General features: G+C 34.0%; 1 protein-coding gene across 1 annotated transcript; it reads left to right on the top strand.

Moving 5' to 3' along the window:
* The first annotated feature begins 212 nt into the window (after positions 1–212).
* On the top strand, positions 213–17406 carry PXYLP1 (2-phosphoxylose phosphatase 1). The gene is made up of 5 exons (XM_044666661.1): positions 213–291; positions 6679–6837; positions 7192–7318; positions 12280–12419; positions 16475–17406. The coding sequence occupies exons 1-5, from the start codon at positions 213–215 to the stop codon at positions 17404–17406; spliced, it is 1437 nt and encodes a 478-aa protein (XP_044522596.1).
* Positions 17407–22724: the final 5318 nt, after the last annotated feature.

Here is a 22724-nt window from a genome sequence, read left to right as displayed (position 1 = left end):
TTCTGAATGGAACAAACAAAAGCAATGGGAGATTTTCTGTGGTCAGGCATTAGCTCTTGTCTGCCAACACAAAGAGTAATAGAATTTTTTTTGGTCCAAACAGTTGACATATTTAGTTTTCTCCCTTTTAACATATGTTTATTTCCTCTTTTATTCTAGGGCATTTTTCCAGTTTGAGGTGAAACCATGAAGAGAAGATAGAACAAATAATAATGCTTTTCCGAAATCGTTTTTTGTTGCTGCTGGCCTTGGCTGCTTTACTAGCCTTTTTGAGCATCAGTCTGCAATTCTGTAAGTTTGTTATCTCTCTCTCTCTTTTTTTTTTTGCCTCTATTGCAGAGTATGTCAGTATGGAAGAAATGATTAAGGTATTCATTGTTTATTCCTTTAGTGAATAATGAAGGGCAGTAAATCTGAGCTTTCTATTGTTTTTAGAATGTGAAAATGGAAAGTGAGTGAATATTTAATCTAGTTTATTTCATTTGCATTTGTAAATGGTTTAATTCTTTTCTTCCTTCCATTCTTTTGACTAATTGTGACCTCATTATTCCTTGAGCACAGGCCTACTAGGATTTACCTGATTGATTCTAATAGTCTTTTCCCATCTTACCTGTTTCTGAATCTGTAACTTTGTGTGATAGCTGACAAAACAAATTCCACACAGTCATGAATCAACAAATCAATTCAGTTAGGTACCCAGACAGTTGGTATTACATATATAAATGAGGAATTTATATGGACATATATCCTTCTTATAATCAGTCTAGGGGAAGATTCATGGGAGTGAAATTTTTTTCAGCAAATTGAATTATGGGCAAGAGAACACAGTGGGATTGTGAAGGGGGGGCAGATTGAGAATATTGTGTAGTTTGGGAGAAAACAAGAGTTTGGCATGAAATGACTAGGTGAGCAAGTTTGAGGTAAGTTTCTTTGTTTAATCCGGAGGTTTATAATGGATGCTTAAAAATGTTATTGTTGATAATACAATTATTAAAATATTATTTTATCTTGTTAAAAAAAGAAAAAAGGAATGGACTCATAGCTGGTTAATGAATTTTAAAGTATAATACTTTAAAAGGTTTGAGATGACTCAGTAGTTTGTTTATAACTTTTCATTAAAAGATTTTCCAGTCTTTGCTTGGAGAGGTGGACTCTTAGAGTCAACTCTGATTTTTATTCTGAAAAGTTGACAGGTACTAACAGGGTAAAAGCTCGAATAAAGGTTCATTTTATCCACTTCATTTCTGTTTCATGAGTTGGTTTCCACGTCATTGAATTGGCTTGCTTGTTTTGCTTATATAACTCCACTGAAAGTACCTTCTGTTTTAGGACAGTCAATTTTTTAAGGCATACTTTTATAGGCACATTTTGCTGGGTGAATTATCCTCTGTACAAGCACTTTTTTGGGGAATATATTGGTGATACGGAAACATCAGAAATTAAGACATGAATGTTTTTGCTTCGTTTCTGCTCTTAGGTAAACTATTTATGGAAACTTGTTTATGCATTTCTTCCATTATTATGGAAATTAAGTTTATCTACTTAGGTAATTTTGAGTGTTATTGTGTAAGAAGCTACATGGTGAAAGTTCAATCAAGTACAGCTACTTAAATTAAGTGAATTTTGCATTAATATTTTCTTTGACTAATTTGTGGATGGTGAATTAACAATATAAATGTTTTTGGTTGTATAATTATTGGATAATGTCTTATGAAAATATGTTATGATAAGAGATAATATATTTATTTGTATTTGTTTTTTAATATGTTAATTGTTTTATTTTTTTGTTATTTTGAGAAGTAAGTCATGATGCTGTTTAAAATACAAAAAAATTATTTTCCTTATGTGTAGAGGTACAAAGAGTTTTAGGTATATAAGTTATAAGGTAAACTTACAAAATCCCTCTACTACTGATAATGTGGAAATTAGGTTTATTTGCATCCATAATCCTGAATATCATGGTGTAAGAAGGTAGGTTTTTTGTATGAACTGAAGTCTTCAAGTATGCCACTTAAATAGATTTTGCCCCATTATTTTTGTTCATTAATTTTTGGATATGGAAGTAACAAATATAAATTTTTATAGCTTTAAATGATAATTTGTTTGAGATTTTAAGTTTTTGAATTATGGAACATGTTTTCTTGCCTTCAATTTCCATTATTTAATACCAGTTCTAAAATGTAAAGTCTAAGTGAACCCTTGAGGATTAGTATCTTTCCTAAGATCTCACAAGGGACTTTTCTCACCTCTGTAATGCAATTCTCATATAATTTTGAGCATTATAGTCGCCTATTTTTGTATGTTAGCCCTTTCCCAGGCTGAGCTTTATGAGGGCAGGGCTGTTACATAAACTTTATATCTTCCCTAGTGCCTGACACATCTGCTAAGTAGATTCTTAATAAATATGTGTTGAATTCTCAAATTCCTGATGTTTTAGTCAAAATTAAAGATATATAAGAAGTAAATGTCTTTTGATATTAGGACAAAAGATACTTAATTGACCATTGCCTGAAAAAAAAGTAACTGCTTCAAATGAATTGAGCAGTAAAAAACCAAAAATCAACACTTGTATATATGGTAGAGACCTTGGAGATTTAGGGATTCACCATGAATCATTGCTTTTTTTTTTGTTTCTACTTTTTATTTGTAGGTGATTAAAATGCCATTTTCATGCTTTAATCTCTTATTTTCATTTTTAGTCTTTGTTTCAAACATAGATAAGGAAGACAGCCACTGGTCAGTTTTCTTAGCATCAGCTGTATGTGAATATATGGATTACTCTAATAAACAGATTGAACTTCAGTAAACATTTAAGTGCCTATTGTATGCAAGGCACTTTTGCCTACAAGAAAATTAAATAGAGGGTCTCAAATGCAGACTGTTATCATCTCATGCCTTGATTATTGTAATAGTTTGCTGATAGGTCTATCTGTCCCAAGTCTCTCCCCATTCCATTCTGTCCTCTACTCAGCCACTAAAGTGATTTTCCTAAAGCACAGGTCTAAACATGTCATACACCCTGAGTCCCCTTTGCCTTCACCTCCCATATACAGTAAACTTTAGTGGCTCCTTATTGTCCCCAGGATCAAGAGTGATCTGTTTGGCATACAAAACCTTTCATAATTTAGCCCTCTTCAGTCTTCTTATACCTTACCTCCATACCAGGTACTCTGCAATCCAGTGACATCAGCCTCCTGGCTGTTCCACAAACAAGGTACTGCATCTCTTAGTTCTGGGCATTTTCTCTGGTTGTCCTCTATGCCTAGAATGTTCTCTTATCTCTACTGTAACTACTGATCTTTATAGTTTCCTTCCCAGCTAAAATCCTACATTCTACATGAAGCCTTTCCCAGCCCCTCTTAATTACAATGATTTCCCCTTATTAACAAGTTCCTAATTATTCTGTATATAATTTGCTTTCTATATGTTTGTTTTCATGTTGTTTTCTGTATTAGATTATAACTTTCTTGAAGTTAGGGACTGTCTTTTGCGTCTTTTTCATAGCTTCAGTGTTTAGCACAGTGCTTGATGCATAATAGGTGCTTAATAAGTATTTATTTATTGATTGATTTTTGAGAATCAGTAGAAGAGAGTGGCTTCTGTGCTAATCCTTTGGTTCTGAAATGGGAGAAGTGTATATGAAGAATATATTAGTAGTAGGAGAGAGTCATGGAACTGAGAAATGGGAATACTGTTTACTTGACTATAGTGAACCAGCCTCCTATATGGTTTTTGGGTCCTGAGTGGCATTGGTGGCATAGGATGGTTAAGACAGGAAAAGGAAAAACGAGAACAACCAGACTAGTGGTTAGCCCATGTTGCTCTAACGCTATGGGATTTTATTTTATACTGGTTTCAAACAAAGAACACAAAGAAAGAGTAACAGCTGTGAAGGGGTTACAAATCATACACAATCCATTAAAGTCTAAAAAGTAGAGATATGAGTGCAAGGACAAGGGCCAAATTCCAACCACCAATTAGTAGGGGTTTACTTCTGGGAGCAGAAATAAATTTCATGGAGATGTTTACTAATTGCGTTCTGCCTTGATTTACAGATCTGCACCTGGTCAGATAGTCTGGACTAAATTGTCTGGCTCCAGTCCTTATCTAAGTAATATATTTTTTAGGGTTTAGGCTTCTTAATTATCAAGGAGAGAAATTGTCAAGGAGAGAAATTGTTAACTCAGTAGCTTCTGGTCTGGTTATGGACTCAAAGCTTTCCAATAAGTCTATAATGTTTTTCCAATAAGAAAAGGTATGGATCATAAGAGGTGTCAAAAGAGGGGTCTCAGATTTTTATCTATTCTCTTATTGGCTTCCCACACTTGACCAGTAGAGATAGCATTGAAAGTAGTTGCAATAAGTAGATTTGAATTTGCTTACTGAGACTGGTTGAATATAGTAAGCAGTAAGAATTTAGGGAGAAAGGAAGTTTTTTAAAAAGTAAAATTATAAGATATTTGAAATTTTTTACATAGTAATTCCAAGAATATTTTTACTGATTGCCTTCATTCTAAGAGTGAAATTACTTCCCCAGTAGTAGTTTCCCTTTTTTGTCTGATCTTCTTGATAGATTTTTCATAGACTAATATTTGACAGTCCCAAATCTGATCTCTGAAATGACTCTTCTTTTTAATTATCATTATTTTTGAAATTTTATTTTTTATTCTGAATTTAAGAAGTTAACAAAAACATTGAAAGTAGAACAGAAAAGAGGGTTATATGTGAAACCATGAAATTTTTTTTTGTAAATTTTGTTTTTTACAAAAAGTATCAGGCATGATTGACACATGCTTGTAATCTCTACTATAGAAGAAGGCTAAGGCTGTGAATTGCTCAAGCTCAGAAATTCTGAATTTATTTGAGCACCAATACCTTCCAGAATTGTTGTGATGATCAAATGAGATTATGTTTATAAAGTGCTATGTAAATGCTAGTCGCTGTTGTTATTGTTATTAGCAATTTTAGCAATGGATCTAGAAGATCTACTTTTTTAGGGGAATTCTGAGAGATTCAGAACACTATTTTGACAAATAGGGTTATTAATTACCTCTAATGATAAATAGCTACTTCAGTTGCTTTGGGTCATTTTTTGTATACTTTTGATTTGAGGCTTCTTTGGTGCTTAAATGAAACCATTTATTTGATTAATTCTCTCCAAGGATATTCAGACTACTTCACTTTCTCCTGTTCTCATCTTATATGACTCTTCTATCTCTTTCTGTAAATACCCCAGAGTGGATTCGCTTCTGCATACTAGGAGCCCCAGTCATGTTGACTTTGGACATTTCTTTTAATTTTAATACTGGGGAAGGTACTAAAACAAATTATCATATTATCTCTTAGTTTAGACCAGTGGTTCCCAAACTTTTTTGGCCTACCGCCCCCTTTCCAGAAAAAATATTACTTAGCTCCCTGGAAATTAATTTTTAAAAAAATTTAATAGTAATTAATAGGAAAGATAAATGCACCTGTGGCCATCACCGCTCTCCTGGATCGCTGCAGCACCCACCAGGGGGTGGTAGCGCCCATTTTGGGAATCACTGGTCTAGACTTACAGAGTAAAGAAAAATCCAGTATCTATTTGTTTTGATGGGCCTCAATAATGAAGAGAAGTGGTCTTAATGGGAAAATTCACCTAAAAGAGTACAAGTTGCCTCAAAGCAAATACAGACCTTCTGTGAAGAGCATATTGCATTAACCAAACTAAATGTCCTTTAGAGATAGGGTAATAGGAAGTAATGATATGGAGAAGCTATAGATAATCTCTCAGATTTAATGTGAGGCTTTATTTTTATGCTCCATATTATGTTCTTATCAGCAGATAACTAAAGTGTGACCTAATTCTATGGTTAAAAAAAAATAACAACACCCCACAACTGTATTCTTTAGAGTGTAATTAATTAATAACCTTGAGATTCTAGCCGACAAGCTAAAAAGTGGTGGCTGGAGGAGATCTTATATTGTTAAACCTGTTGTTAAACCCTGTTGTTAAACCAAAACTTGTCTAATGAAAGGATTTTAGCTGAATGTGAAGTTAAGTGCCTAAATCTAGCCTGGATTTTTAGTTTCTGGATGGATTATGAGTAAATTGTGGCTAGGTGGTTACTTTTTGCAGTTTAGAGTCAGTAGTATTCAGAGGTATTAGTTCTGGGACCAATATTGTTTAATATAGTTACAAACAAAACTTAAAAAACAAAACCATAACAAAAACTCCTCAAACCTTGCAGACTTTTGCTATTAGAGAAATGGAAGGTACTATTGAAAAGTTATGAAAAAGATTTCCAATGAAAAAATTCTGACACAAAATAGCTTCATTATTAATTCCCTGAGGGGGGCTAGGTAGATAGTGGATCAAGGTCTAGGCTTGGAGTTGGGAGGACTTGGTTTCAAGTCTGGCCTCAGATACTTTCCAGCTTTGTGTGACACTGGACAAGTCATTTCATCTCAGTTGTCTAGCCCTTGTGCTGTTCTGCCTAAGAATTGATGCTAAAACAGAAGGTAAGGATTTAAAAAAAGAAAATGATTATTTTATTGAACTAAAACAATGCAATTCAGAGAAAAAAATTTAAAATATGAAATTCAGAATTGCAGTGCAAAATTATACCTCATATGACCTCTTAATTTCATTGAATTTTATATATATGCGTATATATATATACACTTTTTTTTTTTTAGTTCACTTAACACCAGTAACACCAGTCAATAATGGCATGAGTGGTAAAAATCGCAAGAGAATAATGCCTGATCCATTGACTGAACCTCCTGTGGTAGATCCTATTCATGAAGCTCGTATTTACTGCAATATTCCAAGCATTACTGAACGTAGTGCAGAAGGTAAGTTTTGCAATATTGTGTAACAAATTCAATAGCTACAATAAAATGCTTTTTTTCCTTAGAGCTGTTTTGAAGTGGAGTCACAGGGTTAAAATTTGGAGGGGTTCAGCAAGGAATGATGGTAGGAGTATGTACTCATTCTTCTAGTTTGTTTATCTTAAGTTCAGCTTTTTAAAAATAGTAATGTGCCTTAGTCTGTTTCATAGAAATCAGTGGTTTATGTTGATAAATCATTTTACTTTATAGACAATTTTAAAGGAATACCTTTTTGTATTGAAGCATTCCTATAAAACCTAATATATCTTAACACTGTTCCCAAAACTAATGTTTAAATTGTATATTTCTTATATATAGGTCATGCACCTTACTATTTCAAGCTAGTATCTGTTCATGTGTTAATTCGTCATGGAGATAGATACCCACTTTATGCCATTCCTAAAACAAAGAGACCAGAAATTGACTGTACCTTGGTTTCTAATAGGTAAGCTGCATTTTTAATCCTTTCCATAATTATAATCATTTTTTTTAACCCTTGTACTTTGGTGTATTGTCTCATAGGTGGAAGATTGGTAAGGGTGGGCAATGGGGGGTCAAGTGACTTGCCCAGGGTCACACAGCTGGGAAGTGGCTGAGGCCGGGTTTGAACCTAGGACCTCCTGTCTCTAGGCCTGACTCTCACTCCACTGAGCTACCCAGCTGCCCAATTATAATCATTTTTTGAAAATGACATGCTGCTTCCTTTGTTTTATATCACTGATGCTGCTATGTTTTGTTTACACATTTTAATCTTTCAGAATTATAGAGGCAATATTCAGGGTCCTTTTTTTTTTAAAGATGAAAGATAATTTAAAAAATAAAATAGATTATGTAAGTTCCTTGAGTCAGAGACTTGTCTTATTCTGCTTTGTACCTTTTGGATGGTAACATGGCACAGTGCAAAAGAACATAATTGAGTGAGTAGGCTTGGCATCAAATCTGGCCTCTGAAGTTTGGTACCCTATGTGACTTTGGTAATCACTTTATTTTCCGAGGCCTCAGTTTCCTCATCTATAAAATTAGTTCTTTTATTTTTAGGTCTGTGATCCTATGGCCCTCAACTAACATGATATCTTGCACTTTCAGTAAATATTTGAATGACTAAATAAAGAAAGTAGAAAATATGAATACGAAAATTCCAAGGTCTTAAAATTATAATGGTAGTGTTAACCATAAGAAAAAGAATCAAATGTCATAAGATTTATTTAGAGATGTATAATATCCATAAGAGGCAGTGTGGTAATATGGATAGAGAATCAGTCTTGGTGACCTGGAGACTTGGTCATCTGACTGACTAATCACAACCTCTCTCAGAGGCCCCAAGTCTATAAATGCAGAGCCAGTGCCATCAGTGGAGGTAATTTCATCATGAAAAGTTCCTTTAAACTAATGAGATAGTGGATCTGATTTTAAAAAGTACTAAGAGTGGTCTTTTTTTCAGTTTGATTTATATGGTAGAACTATACAGGACAGCTAAATGGCTCAGGGAATGGAGATGGGGAGTCCTGGGTTCAAATTTGACCATGGATATTTTCTAGCTGTGTGACCCTGGGCAAATCCTTTAACCCCAGTTGCCTACCTCTTGTTGCTCTTCTGCCTTGGAATCAATACGTAGTATTGATTCTAAGCCAGAAGGTAAAGGTTTTTTTTTTTTTTTAAAGAAAGAATTATAATTACTTAATCAAGAAAGGCTCATACCTGATCTGGGTTCCTATGGGGCAAATTGAATTGGTATGAGAGTGAGTTCTTTTAGATACCTAAACTTGTTTGTATAGAGATTATTTGACTTGAATTGGAACTTTTCCCTCTCTAATGATGCGGCCTGGAACTTCATATGATTATTAACTTGTGCTGATTACTTCCTAGTATAAGATTTGAATCTATATGTACAGTTAGGGTTGACTGTTTCAATTCAGTTCAGTTTCCACATCTAAAATGCTTTGATGAAGGACTCTTTGGCTTTTTGTTACAGTGAGACTTCCCTCCTTCCACTTATCATGCTGCTATAGGACTGTGAAAACCATACTAAATTTATCTGAATCACAAGATTATCAGTTTCTTAATGGTAGGGACCTTTTTCTCATGCATTTATTTTATATCCCTCAAAGGACTCAGCACCAGGCTAGATTTTTGTAGGTACTTACTGAATTGAATCAAATTAACTCTTGAGGCTTGAATGGAAGAATATTGATTTCAAATTTTACAGAAAAAGATTTTTAAAAAGTTATTAGAATTTTTTTTCAGTTAGCTTCTTTTTGCTCTTGAATAATCATTCCATGAATTTGCATGCATCAGTGTTGTTACTTAATTTAAAATCCAGATTAAACTATTGGAATTTATTTTCTGATAAGAATGCTACTATTTTTCTTAGTATTCCAGTGAAGAACTCATTACTTATATGGTTTATGCTATGCATTATAACTCTTTAATGAGTATGCAAAATAGCTTTGAGATTTTACATTTGTGCATTAAAATCTGTGATAAAAATAGATACAGTGAAATAAGAAAATGAGGCCAATTTGATGTCTATAAGAATTTAGCATTTTTATTACTTAAAGTATTCAACATGCAAAAAGATTTCTGATGAGTCCAAAGTAATATATATTTTTGTTGAAGAATTTATTTTCATGGATTTGATTAGTAAACACCAAAAATCATAATACTTTTAATGTTTAAATAAAAAATATGATATCTTGTTGTCATAGGTTTATCCATAGAGTATATGTAGTACTTAGTTTTATCATTAATTATTGTCCAAGAAAAGGAAAGTTATATAGTTGCATTGGGGTAAAGTGAATTTTTATTTGTCCCAATCTCTGGTAGATCCATTAACATAAGTATAACAGATTTAAATTTACATGAGAAAAAAACTTCCTCTGATAAAGAAGATTAATCATTTTAATTCTATTATTACTTCCTAATTTGATACCTTATCCAAGGTATAGAGGTGACTTTTCCTGTAGGTTTTGCCAGCAGCATGTAAGCTCTGGTAAATTCTAATACAAGCTGGACAGCCTTTGAGTGTAGGTCTGGTGACAGACAGTATGGTTTTGGTTTGAGGATTAATCGCCTAACTAAATTCAAAGAAGTTTATCATCAGGTTGCCATAAGTTGATAGTTTTTTCTGCCTCTTAAAAATCACCTAATATTTATGGAGAAGGGGTCAGGATCTCTGTGTAAGTAGACGAATGACCTATCCTAGTGAATTCATAGATTTTTGAAATATTGAAGTAATATTTCCATAAGTGGAAATTTCTGAATATAGATTTCCTTTAAGCGAAGATAATATTGAAGATCACAAACCATCTTTTTTACAGAAAAAATCTATAACAGGTAATTAAATTATTTTTAACATCAAAAGGTATTTATGAACACAGTGAAAACATGAAGAATTTATGATAGTTTATGAGGATGAGCATTATCAGCTTTCTTTCATTTTATGAAAATGTTAATTTCTAGGATTGCAAACATTTATATGCAGGAAGTTTTAGGGGGGGAAATGTCATCTTCTTTGATGAAAAACATTATATATCCTTTAGTATTCAGGATATCATTTAGTATTAGAATATGCCAGGTTTATTAGCACATTATAATTTTAAGCTATACCTTTATAAAGTAAAGCTTTGAGATTTAAGTTTTTCGTCAGGTTTCTGAAAGCAGTTTAGTGTATTTAGATCTATGATTGCATACATTTAAAATTAAGCTATTAATTGAGCCCGAGTGATGAGAATTTACTGTGAGAGCAGTTTAATCTTTGCCTTTTTAATCCTTGCTGTTTTTTGTTTATAATCTAGTAGTTAACTTTCCTCTTTCTCTCAAATAAATGTCAGCATTTTAGTAATTTGGAAGATGTACATAAATTCATATATTATTTCATTAATCAAGGAAAATTACTTATTATTAGATACTTTACTTTTAAATTTACTTTTATATTAATTTTTTACAAAGATGAAAACTTAAGGTTTTACACTGGTTCTTTTTCTTTTTTCTTGGCCAACCAGTGGTTTGCTTCAAGGTGCGTTTAAATGTGGCATAAACATGCAAAAATGCTTTAGCTTTAATCATGGAAATTAAGTGCTTATCATATGCTTCTTTTCACTACAAGGTTAATTCTGTTAAAGTGCTACTTTCATCATCTCATATTCCTGCTCAAAAACCTCCAATGACTCAAACCAAGCTCCATGGCATGGCATTCAACACCCCCCTACAATCTGTCCGCAATGTTTCTAACTGTATTTTTCTCCACTCCTTGGTTAAATCCTATACTACCCCTTAACATGACTAGCTTATTGTTTCAGGCTTTGCTCATGGTATTCCTATTATCCAGAATAACTCTCCTATCTTTCCCATCTCTCTAACTCCTATTTCAAGGCCTAGCTCAAATCCTATTCATTCATAAAGCTCTTACAGACCACTGCAGCCTGAAGTCCTGTATTCATCCTTTGAACTTCTATAGCAGTTTTTGTCTATATATTTCAGTTTACACAAGGAAACAAGTAATTTCATGTGTATATATTTTATTTCACTAACTCAATTATACATTTTCTTTATAGTCCTATATAATAGGCATTCTGTTGTTTGTCGTTTGCTTTATATCAAACAAAGTTAAAGACCATCATTCTGTAAAGGAACTTAACTATTTGAATTTTTAGCTTTATAAAGGGCAAGCACAGGAAACAACTGGAAAGTAATATGTAATAAAATGCTAAATTGAACGGTATGATAAATATGTTTAATAGAAGTTAGAGGAAAAAGATGGTCTGAACTTTCCAAGGAAAGCTTTAAATAGAAGGTGAAGGACTCAAGCTGGGACTTGAAGAGTGACAATTTTGTTGATGAATATAAGTAATCAAATAATCAAGATTTAATATTAAAAAACCCAGTGATCAAGACATTAACCATGATCTTATGGGATAGCATGTCACCCTCAAGTTTCTGTTTGCTTTTCCAAGTAATGGTTAGAGTTGTAACTCTTTATCCTAGAAGCCAGTTTTATCTTTCGGTCTTGAAATATGGTCAGTGGATGAGAAAGAATAGTTATTCCGTTGGAATATTAGAGGAGCCTACTAGACCCCCAAAAGCATTTACTTTACTAGGTAGTTAGCTAGCTAACTTCAGAACAGTTGAGTTATAACAATGACTGGGTCTGGAGAGGAGGCCTCGAATCTACAAGGGGAAACAAATCAGAAACATGCAGATAATTGGGAACTGCCTGCCCATTTGGAGATCTAAAGCTTGTTGTTTTAAGTGTGGAACAGCTTTTTATGAAAGAGACTTAATAGGTATGAAAGAACATCTAACTTTGAATTTCTTACAATAAACCATTCAATTTTACCAAAGCTTTGTTTTTATAGTATTAATGAAGCATTTGTTGGACTAGAATATATTTTGGTTTGTCTCTTTTAGGAAACCAAACCATCCTAAACTTGAAGCTTTCATCAATCACATGTCAAAAGCATCTGAAGGCTTGATGGAAGGCACTCTCAGTACCTTGCCTCTTTATCCCAGTCATTCATTGTGTGAAATGGGAGAACTCACACAGACAGGCAAGTTTATTCTTTGTTTTTTTCAATTTCCCAAGAATGGGGTTTCCCTTAAAGATTGTTTTCTATGGTTGGGAATAATTACCAGGTCATGTTTTTAGGGTAGCTAGGTGATTCAGTGGATAGAGTACTGGGCCTGGTGCCAGTAAAATTCATCCTCCTGAGTTCAAATCTGTTTGCAGATGCTCACTAGCTTTGTGACCTGTGGCAAGTCACTTAACTCTATTTGCCTCAGTTTCCTCATCCGTAAAATGACCTGGAGAAGGAAAAGGCAAACTACTCCAGTATCTTTTGCCAAGAAAACTCCAAATGAGGTCATGTGGAGTTGGACATGACTAAATAACAAAAAATGTTTTTACACAATTATTTTGAAAGTTATTTTATTCTAAATCTATTGTCTTGCATGTTTGGGGACCAAGTGAGATAATATATGTAAAATGCTTTTAGAAACCTTAAATACTTATGTTATTACTATTAGCTATTGTCAGCTTTTGCTATATCAACACTAGTGGTAACTTCTTAGCCTTCATTGGGAAGAAATTTGACATGAAAAAATTGGCTCTAATATTTACCACATCACTAAAACAAATGAAACATCAATTCTTTTTTTTTTTAATTTAAATTTAAAAAATAACCCATACCTACTATTTTGGAATCAATATTAAGTACCATAGATTCCAAGGGAGAAGAGCATTAAAGGCTAGGCAATGGGGATTAAATGACTTGCCCAGGGCTACACAGCTAAGAGGTATCAGAAGTCAGATTTGATCCAGGGCTTCCTATCTCTTGCCCTGGCTCTCTATCTACAGAGTCACTGAGTTGCTTCACTAATTATTCTCATTTCAGTACTGCAAAGATAATCAAAATACTGTCATAGTTGTTGTGGGTTCTCCCTCTATGTATCAATAGATAGTTTTTTAGAGTTATTGTTTCCATGCAGGTGATAAGCCTCTTATCACTAGGTAGACTGGTTCTCAAACAATAGATATGCAGTCACAAAGCTCTTACTCTATCTCGGTGTGGGACCTGTCATATCTGGTGCTTTTGTCAGCATAAGTTTTGAGGACCCAGTGTTACTTCTTTAATTCACTGATTAGCAATTAATTATTATATTATACATTAATTAAACATTAACTAGCAATTAACCTAAACAAAATAATCGTTATACTACATCCAACCAGTAACCCATCTAACTTATATATTGTTGGCTTCTGACAAGAGTCTTCTACGGAGATGATGTAAGAGAGCATAGTTGTCTTCATGAACTTGGCCTCAGTTTCAAATGTTTAGCCATTTATTTTCAAGTCTCTTTAATTATGGATCAAAGAATTTATCAAACGTATATATAAACTTGAGCTTATTTATATTTTAAATCATCCCAATTTCTTGAGGTTTAATTCAATTCAACAATGTTGTTTGTCTTCTATATACAAAGCACTATATTAGTCCCTGAGGAATACTAAGAAATGAAAATCCGATCCTCACCTCTATCTGGTTTTCCATTCTACTGGAGATATCAGATTCCTTAAGTTCATATTTTACTGTAAAATGGGACTTTCTTTTTTTGGTAGAAAAATCTTGTTTTGTCTCTTTCAAGCTTCAAGGAGAGACTTGACTACCTATATTCTAATATTTTAAGATTTGATTGCAAACATTTATTGTCTATTGTGTGTAGGACATTGTGCTATTCACTTGGAGAGAGATGTAATTTTTATAAGATAGGATTCCTTCTCTTATGGAGCTTATAGTCTAGTCAGAATCTATTGCATATACAAAAATAACTATCGTAAGAAGGGCAGATTAAGATACAAACTGTGATAAACAAGTCAGTGTTGACATATTTATTCCTTTCTAGAGTGCATGAACTTCAGTTATATCCTTTCATTATAAAGGCTTTTGAATTTTATTTTAGTTTATCTTTTCTTAAGAGTTCTCCCACATAGTTCAATAATTTACTTTCTCTTCTCTGGCTTTATTGGATCTTTTTTGATATTTGTTATTTCATGAGTTTTTTGTGCTCATTGTTTTATGAAGATGTGACAGACAGTTTCTTTTGCATTCTGATGATACCTACTATTGTTTGTCTTTTTTGGCTTTAGTTAGCAGCACATTTTATACTTCTTCCTGAGTATTATCGACTTGATGACCCCTGGACCTCTTCTTTTGGTGATACCTGATAGAGTAGAGCTACTCATTATATAAACTTAATTTGTATGCTTTTTACCTTTTCTTTTACACCACCCCCAATTATATGTAAAAACTATTTCCAGCATTTTTCAAAGAATATTGAGTCCCTTCCTCTCTCCCCTGCCCCTACCCTGCTTGAGATGGTAAGCAATCTAATAGATTTTACATGTGCAATCATGTAAAACGTTTTCCCATATTAATCCTTTTGTAAAAGGAAATGCAAATAGAAAAAAAAATTAAGAAAGTGATAAAAGTTTGCTTTGGTCTAGATTCAAACTCAGTTCTTTTTCTCTGGAAATAGACAACATTTTTTATCATTAGTCCTTTGGGATAGTTTTGGATTACTGTATTGCTGAGAATAGCTGTTCTTTGCAGTTGTTCATTGTATAGCATTCCTGTCACTGTGTAATATGCCCCTGGTTCTGCTTGTTTCACTCTGCTTAAATTTATATAAGTTTTTATAGGGTTTTTTTTTAGCTCTTCTTGCTTATTTTTTACAACACAATAGTATTCCGTTATAGTCATATACTGTAACTTACTCAGCCGTTCCTCAATTGATGGGTTTCCCCTCACTTTCTAAATCTTTGCCCCCTAAAAAGAGCTGTTTTAAATATTTCTGTACATATAAGTCCTTCCTCTTTTTGTGATTTTTAAAAAATCTCTTTTGGATATCAATTTAGTAATTGTATTGTTGGGTTAAAGGGTATGTATTATTTTATAGCCCTTTTAGTATATAGGTCCAAGTTGCCCTCCTGAATGACTGAATTAATTCACAACTTCCCCTACAATGCATTTATTTTTTCTTAAATATATTACTGTGTACATTGTATATTAAAATTTATCTACTTTTTTGCCTAATCAGGCAGCTTTATGAAATCTGTGTGCCATCATTACCATTTCATTACCTTGGATTGTTCAGTGGATTCTACCAATTTTGAAATTTAATTGAACCCGTCACTTTTAAATATTAAGATAAAAAAAAGTCATTAAGTTTAAGTTGTTTCTGTTGGGACAGTAGTTTGTTCCCCACCAGCTCAGAAATTGGAAGGTTAAAAAACGTAGAAAAATTATGTGAATGAGACCAAAAAAGAGAGATTAATGAGAGAAGAGTAGCAGATGAATAGGTGTTTAACATTTATTTACATGCTTAATTAAAAGAATATATTGAGGCAGCTCGGTAATAGTCGATAGAGCACCAGGCCTGGAATAGGGAGGATTTGGGTTCATATCTGACCTCAGATAACTTTCTAGTTGCATGACCTTGGGCAAATCACTTAACCTTGATTGCCTAGCCCTTGCCTTTCTGCCTTAGAGTTGCTACTAAGACAGACATTAAAGGTTAAAAAAAGAATATTTTAAGTAAGTTCCATTCTACCCTAAAAACTGAGAAATACTTGCTAATGGAGAAGAAAAAGTCATCCCTCTGCCCTTTCTAGTTGTATACTTGGCAGCCAGTTGCTTATGTGTGGTAGCTGATTTTCATTCTCTTGGGAGTTTCCCAGAGTAACATAGAAGATAGTCAGAGACCATTTCTATGTAGTAAGGGGAAAGTGAGTAGATGTTATATGCTCTCTAGGAAAAATGGATGTGAAACAAGCATTATCATTATTCTAAGTGGAGAGTAGATATCAGTCATCTCTGACACATGAATTTGCATATGTGTCCTTCATGATTTGAATTATGGTTATTCAGTTCAAAGAGTTGAGAGGAGTTCAGATATTTGTGATTTATATTCATTAAAAAAATCAGAGATTTTAAAGATTGATTAAACTTTCATGTATTCTTCCTTTGTAATATTCTCTTTCATAATACTCTCTTATGTTCTTTCCTTCAACTGTTTTATTCAGAACTTTTCTTGTCATTTTTGTTAGGTGTTGTTCAGCATTTGAAAAATGGACAGCTGTTACGAGACATTTATTTAAAGAAACACAAACTCCTTCCAAAAGATTGGACCACAAAGCATCTTTATTTAGAGACAACTGGAAAAAGTCGAACTCTCCAAAGTGGTTTGGCCTTGCTCTATAGTCTTCTCCCAGATTTTGATTGGAAGAAAATTAACTTTAGGCACCAGTGGAGCACCATCTTCTGTTCTGGAAATTGTGATTGCCCAATGAGAAATCAATATCTAGAAAAAGAACAACGCCGCCAATACCTCTTGCGTGTTAAAAATAACCAGTTAGAAAACACTTATGTGGAAATGGCAAAAATAGTGGGCATTCCCACGAGGCAACTAAGAGCTGCTAACCCCATAGATTCTATGTTATGCCACTTTTGCCACAATGTCAGTTTTCCTTGTACCAAAAATGGCTGCATTGACATAGAGCATTTTAAAGTTATTAAAACACATCAGATAGAGGATGAGAGAGAGAGACGTGAGAGGAAACTTTATTTCAAGTATGCACTACTTGCCTCTCATCCTGTACTTAACCAGACAGTCAGCCGGATGCTGCGTATTGCAGAAGGCAAGAAGGAAGAGATTTTTGTTCTTTATTCTGCTCATGATGTCACTTTGTCACCAGTTCTCAGTGCCTTGGGTATTACTGAAGCCAGGTTTCCAAGATTTGCTGCCAGATTGGTCTTTGAACTGTGGCAAGATGGAGAAAGACCTGCTGATCATTTTATCCGCATTCTTTATAATGGAGTTGATGTCACATTCCATACCTCTTTTTGCCAGGAACACCACAAACATTCCAACAAGCCTATGTGTCCTCTTGAAGATTTTGTTCACTTTGTCAAAAGGGATATGTTTTCGGTCTTAAATAGTAGTAGTTATTATGATGCATGTCACAGAAAAACATTTTAAAAAGAATATTGGCCTTTTTTAAAAAATGAAATTTTTGCTGGTACAGAAGATGACCACTTTTGGTTCTTTCTGATTTGAAAGGTACTACATTATTGCTTTGAAAATACTTAGAAATCCCAGTTTGGGGACCATCTACCTAGATTGATTAATAGCAAATTGTCATGATTTGGTACATGATCTAGTTCATTAATTTGGTACGGTTCTACTTCTTAGAGAAACAAAGGTACTTTGCTATAAATTGATGTTGCTTGGAATACATTATTTTCCTTCTAGATAAGTCTAGATTGCCAATTCAGAATTTTGTTCTCTTGACTGCCATGGTACTATAATATGTAACCAGCAAACCTCATCCAAAATATTTTTTAATCTTGTGCAGATATAAGTCCTCCTTAAATGCAACTATTCCTGAAGTAGATATCCAAACACCCCCTATTGTCATTGTACTTGGAGAGGTAATTTGAATTCTAAGAACTTTTTGTTGGTTTTTTAAGTTCTTTTACCAGGAACCTGAATCTTGGTATAACTATCTAATTACAGCAGAATGTAAGGGGAAAATGATCATTAAATCAGGATGAGTCTAATAGTAAATTTCTTAAGGTACTTTATGTTCAGGATGATAAAAAAATTCTGTGGTACAAGATCATTAAGTGTGTTCTAAATATTTGTCTGCTGTAGCAAAAGCTGGATATGCTGAAACTTTGATATGCAATTTAGTATTTTTATAGTCTAGAAAAATATTTTCTAAGACTTGTGTTAGAAATGGTGTAGTACTAATCTCATTTTTCTGTATTTTCTGGATATTCAAAGATTTATGAAAAGCCAGTTTCAGATATCTTCAATGAACAGATTACCAAAAAAATAGCATTAATAGGTAATTATCTTTGAAATCCACTGTGGAATTGAATAAATTTTTAAACCACTTTTGTCAATTATAAATGATAAAATCTGATTTGATTTTTAAGCAGATACTTGGAGTAAAACTTCATTGCCAGAATATTAAATTAATCTTTAATAGTGGTAGAGTTTTTATACTTTAGAAAAGATTCTAATTTAAACTCCGATTTTTAAAATAATGGTGCTAGTTAAATCAGAGGAAATGTAATCTATAAGTGAGATCCTTTAACTGTTGGCATTCCAGCCTCTTCTTTTTATTTTTGGCTCAGTGCTGCATTTGAATACATTTGTTTCTATCAATAAATTTTTGAGAAATATTTGTATATTCTGTGGTTTGCATTATGCATATTAAGTACCTTCGGTGTTTTTTAAAGATTTATCTTGAATGCTTCTGTTCTTGCTTAAAAGCTTAAGTGTTATTGCTGGTATTTTAATGCTAATGAGATTTTTTACACCCACTCACGCTAAATCTGAATGAGGATTCCTAAATATGGCACAAGTATCTAAGAATAAAGGTGTGAGCCAGAAGACTAAAAAAAAAATTGCAACTACATAGGATAGACAAGATACTTTGGATATTAGTACTTAAATATGGCAATTGATGTTGCCTCTGAAGACTTTGTATATAAATAAAATGAAAATACTATGGTATTTAAACATCAGACCCAAATTCTAGTGATTGGTTTGAAGACATTGTCTAGTAGAGAGAACACTAGATAGATGTGGGGATATTAGCCCTGTCTCTTAGCAGCAGGGTTACTTTAGGCAACTCACTCTCCCCATCCTATTTCAGGTTCTACAACTAGAAAAGAATGATGTTGGATTAGATCTCTAAGCTGGTTTCTCTTAGCTTTGTGATTTTATGAAGTTTAATTTGTGTCAGCTATTTTAATAGGGGAACATGACACAGATAATCATAATAACTGATAAGTTTGTGCCAGTATCTGCTGTAGAGGATGATGTTGGAGAAATTTTATGAAGAACTCAGTAGTTCTTTACAACCCTTCAAATTTAATCAAGCAACATGTATTTTACATTTGTTGACTTAAAAGCATAGAAGAGTAGAGATAGAGAGGAAGATGGTAAAAATATTTTGGAAAATGTGGTTCAGGACAAGAAATGAAAGGGGCCTAAAAAAATTTAGGGTTTCCCTTGAATTCAAGAAGTCAGATTCACAGCCATAATATGGGAAAGACACAGATGATGATTTATCTGAAAAAGATCTGGAGGGTTTAGTGGGTTTTGAGTTTGATATAACAGCCAAGAAAACCAAAAAGCGGGGGCAGCTGGGTAGCTTAGTGAATTGAGAGCCAGACCTAGAGATGGGAGGTCCTAGGTTTAAATTTGGCTTCAGACACTTTCCAGCTGTGTGACCCTGGGCAAGTTATTTGACCCTCATTGCCTACCCTTACCACTCTTCTGCTTTGGAGCCAATACACAGTATTGATTCTAAGACAGAAGGTAAGGGTTTAAAAAAAAACAAAACATAAAGGGTCAGCGAAGTAGATCTGTGGATTGGGAGGTAGGCCTGGAGAAGGGAGGTCCTGTGTTCAAATGTGGCCTCCGATACTTCCTAGTTGTGTGACTAGGCAAGTTCATTAACTCATATTACCTAACCCTTGATGCTCTTCTGCTTTGGAGCTGATACTTATCGATTCTGAGACAGAAGGTAAGAGTTAAAAAAAAAAAGGAAAAAAGAACATGATGTACAGAACTGACAGCAGTATTTCAGACACTGTTTGATCAGGGCAGAGTGGGATTTTTTGGCTCTTTCTTCCTGGATGATATTCTCTTCATGTTGCTTAAGATCAGAAGCTAAGTGGCTTCATAATGCACAGAGCACTGGGCCTGGAATCTGGAAGACCCAAGTTCCACTTTGGCATTGGACACCAGGTGTGTGACTCTGAGCAAGTCATCAAATCCCTCTTAGACTCAGTATCCTTAAATGTAAAATGGGGATCATAGTAGCACCTGCCTCACATGATTGTTTTGAGGATAACAATAATAATAGTAACTAACATATAGTGCTTACTTACACACCAGACACTGTGCTAAACTCTTTACAATGATTGTGCCATTTGCTTCTTACAGCAGTCCTGGGAGGTAGGTGTTGTTATAATTTCCATTTTACAATTGATGAAACTGAGGCAGAGTTAAGTGACTTGTACAGGTCACTCAGCTAGTAAGTCTTTGAGGTCAGATTTGAACTCAGGTCTTCCTGATTCCAGGCTCTGCACTATCTCTTGCACCAGGATGAAGTGGAATAGTATTTATAAAATGCTTAGCATACTGCCTGGCACGAGCAGGCACTCTATAAATGCTTATTTTCAACTCTCTCTCCTTTAATTTTCTTAGCTCACTCATCCTTTGCACTGTTGAATTTGTACACTAAAATGTCCATATTTTTTTTCAGGTGAACCACTTTCTAATCATGCCTCCCTCATATGTGTGGACATGCTTTTTTGAATTCAAATGTAAAATTTGATATTTATCACTACTAAATCTGATTTAGTTTAATTTGTTACAGTATTCTAACCTATGGAGATTTTTTCAAATTCAGACTGTAGTTTAGTCTGTTAACAACACCTCTTAGCTTTATATAATCTATAATTTTGAGAAACAGGCAGTTAGACTGAATCCAAGTCATTGATTAAAAAAAAAACAGTAGGATCAAGTAGAGATTCTGGGGGGCCCTTCACTGCAGCTTCTAATAATGTCATCAAACCCATGAATAATTAAACTTTTGTTCCAGCTATTCACCCAGTTCTAGATCCATCCAATTGTACCATTGTACAGATGTTAAGCTCTGGCCAGCAAACCCAAAGTCAGCTTTATAGCTAAACTTAGTTCACATTTATATAGTGCTTTCCTAACAACAACTTAATGAGGTAGAAAGTTCAAAGACTGCACATACCCATTTTATAGATGAGGAAACCAGTTCATAATGGTTAAGTGGGGAATGGGGAGCTAGGTGGTTCAGTGGATAGAGAGCCAGGCCTAAAGATGGGAGGTCCTAGGTTCAAATCTGGCCTCGGACACTTCCCAGCTGTGTGACCCTGGGCAAGTCACTTGACCCTCATTACCTAACCCTTACTGCTCTTCTGCCTTAGAACCAATATACAGTATTGATTCTAAGATGGAAGGTAAAGGTTTAAAAAAATGAAAAAGCATAAAGGTTAAGTGACAAGCTCTAAGATCACATTGTGTTAGGCCAGGTTTCCTGATTGCCAAGGCCAATGCTTTTTCTGTGCTACCATGTTACCTTTTTATTTCTTAACTTGGAAGGGAATCACACCACTGACCTTCATGGGTTTCTGAAATTGAACAAAATTTATTTATTTACAAAACAAAATACTTTCAATTTGTTTTCTTTAGTCAGGAAGACTCCCAGGTACACTGGAGATAAGGACTGCAATTTGAACAATGCCTAGTGTGAGTTAGACACTGCTAGGTGTTGGTGATATAGAGACAATCTTGCAATATGGGTAAATGAGTAGGCATGTCAAAACCCAGATCCCTTTTATCACCTTAAGACAGAAGAACAAGTGCTAAATAAAGCAAAACAGAAAGGAGTGAAAGTGTTCACATGGAAAAATTCATTGGAAAAAACCAGCAGGAACTGAACAAATATGTATATAAAAAGGCCTAATAATACCATCATTGGTATGAAATAAAAGGCACGTGAAATCTTCAGAAAGGGAATAAAGCTATAACTACAAGTTGATTCCTAATAGAGAGGATCATCTACAAGCAGCTTTAGAGCAGTTGGAGAGTTTAACTGAAGTTGTAAAATGACCGATATAAGGATTCAAATTGAAAGTCAATGAAGATTTCAAATAAGAGTTGATGGTTTAACAGTGGTTCCCAAACTATTTTGGCCTACCGACCCCTTTCCAGAAAAATATTACTTAGTCCCCTGGAAATTAATTTTTAAAAATTTTAATAGCAATTAATAGGAAAGATAAATGCACCTGTGGCCATCACCGCCTTCCTGGATGGCTGCAGCACCCACCAGGGGGCGGTAGCGCCCACTTTGGGAATCACTGGTTTAGAACAAGGAACAATGATGTCTCCCACCTATTGGCAGAGAGGTGGGAGGCTATATAAATAGGTATGAAATGAGGCATATGTACATGACCAATATATTGACCAGTTTTTATTTGTTAAAAGGGAAGATTCTTTTGAGTGGGAGAGGGGAGTCATTGGAGAGTGACATTGATGTAAAAGAAAAAGCATTTAAAAAGGAAGAAAATGCTGACTGTGAAGAGTGAAATTATGTAGCAAAACCCAATATATAATCAGGTCAATAGCCAGAAAACTAGAAAGAATGCTTGAGATCTCTAAGGGCAAAGGAAAGTAGCCTTGTAGACAGCATAGTAAGATAATCCAAGAATGACTGGTTTTCTAGAAAAATGAGAAGAAAC

Source organism: Gracilinanus agilis, chromosome 3, assembly GCF_016433145.1.
Source record: "Gracilinanus agilis isolate LMUSP501 chromosome 3, AgileGrace, whole genome shotgun sequence".
NCBI lineage: Eukaryota > Metazoa > Chordata > Mammalia > Didelphimorphia > Didelphidae > Gracilinanus > Gracilinanus agilis.
The sequence above is the reverse complement of the archived record's forward strand: the minus strand, read 5'-3'. Positions and strand labels throughout refer to the sequence as shown.

Coding starts and splice junctions, on each gene's coding strand:
- PXYLP1 (XM_044666661.1), top strand. CDS start 213: ATGCTTTTCCGAAATCGTTTTTTGTTGCTGCTGGCCTTGGCTGCTTTA. Junction 292..6,678: donor GAGCATCAGTCTGCAATTCT/GTAAGTTTGTTA, acceptor TTTTTTTTTTAG/TTCACTTAACACCAGTAACA. Junction 12,420..16,474: donor GGGAGAACTCACACAGACAG/GCAAGTTTATTC, acceptor CATTTTTGTTAG/GTGTTGTTCAGCATTTGAAA.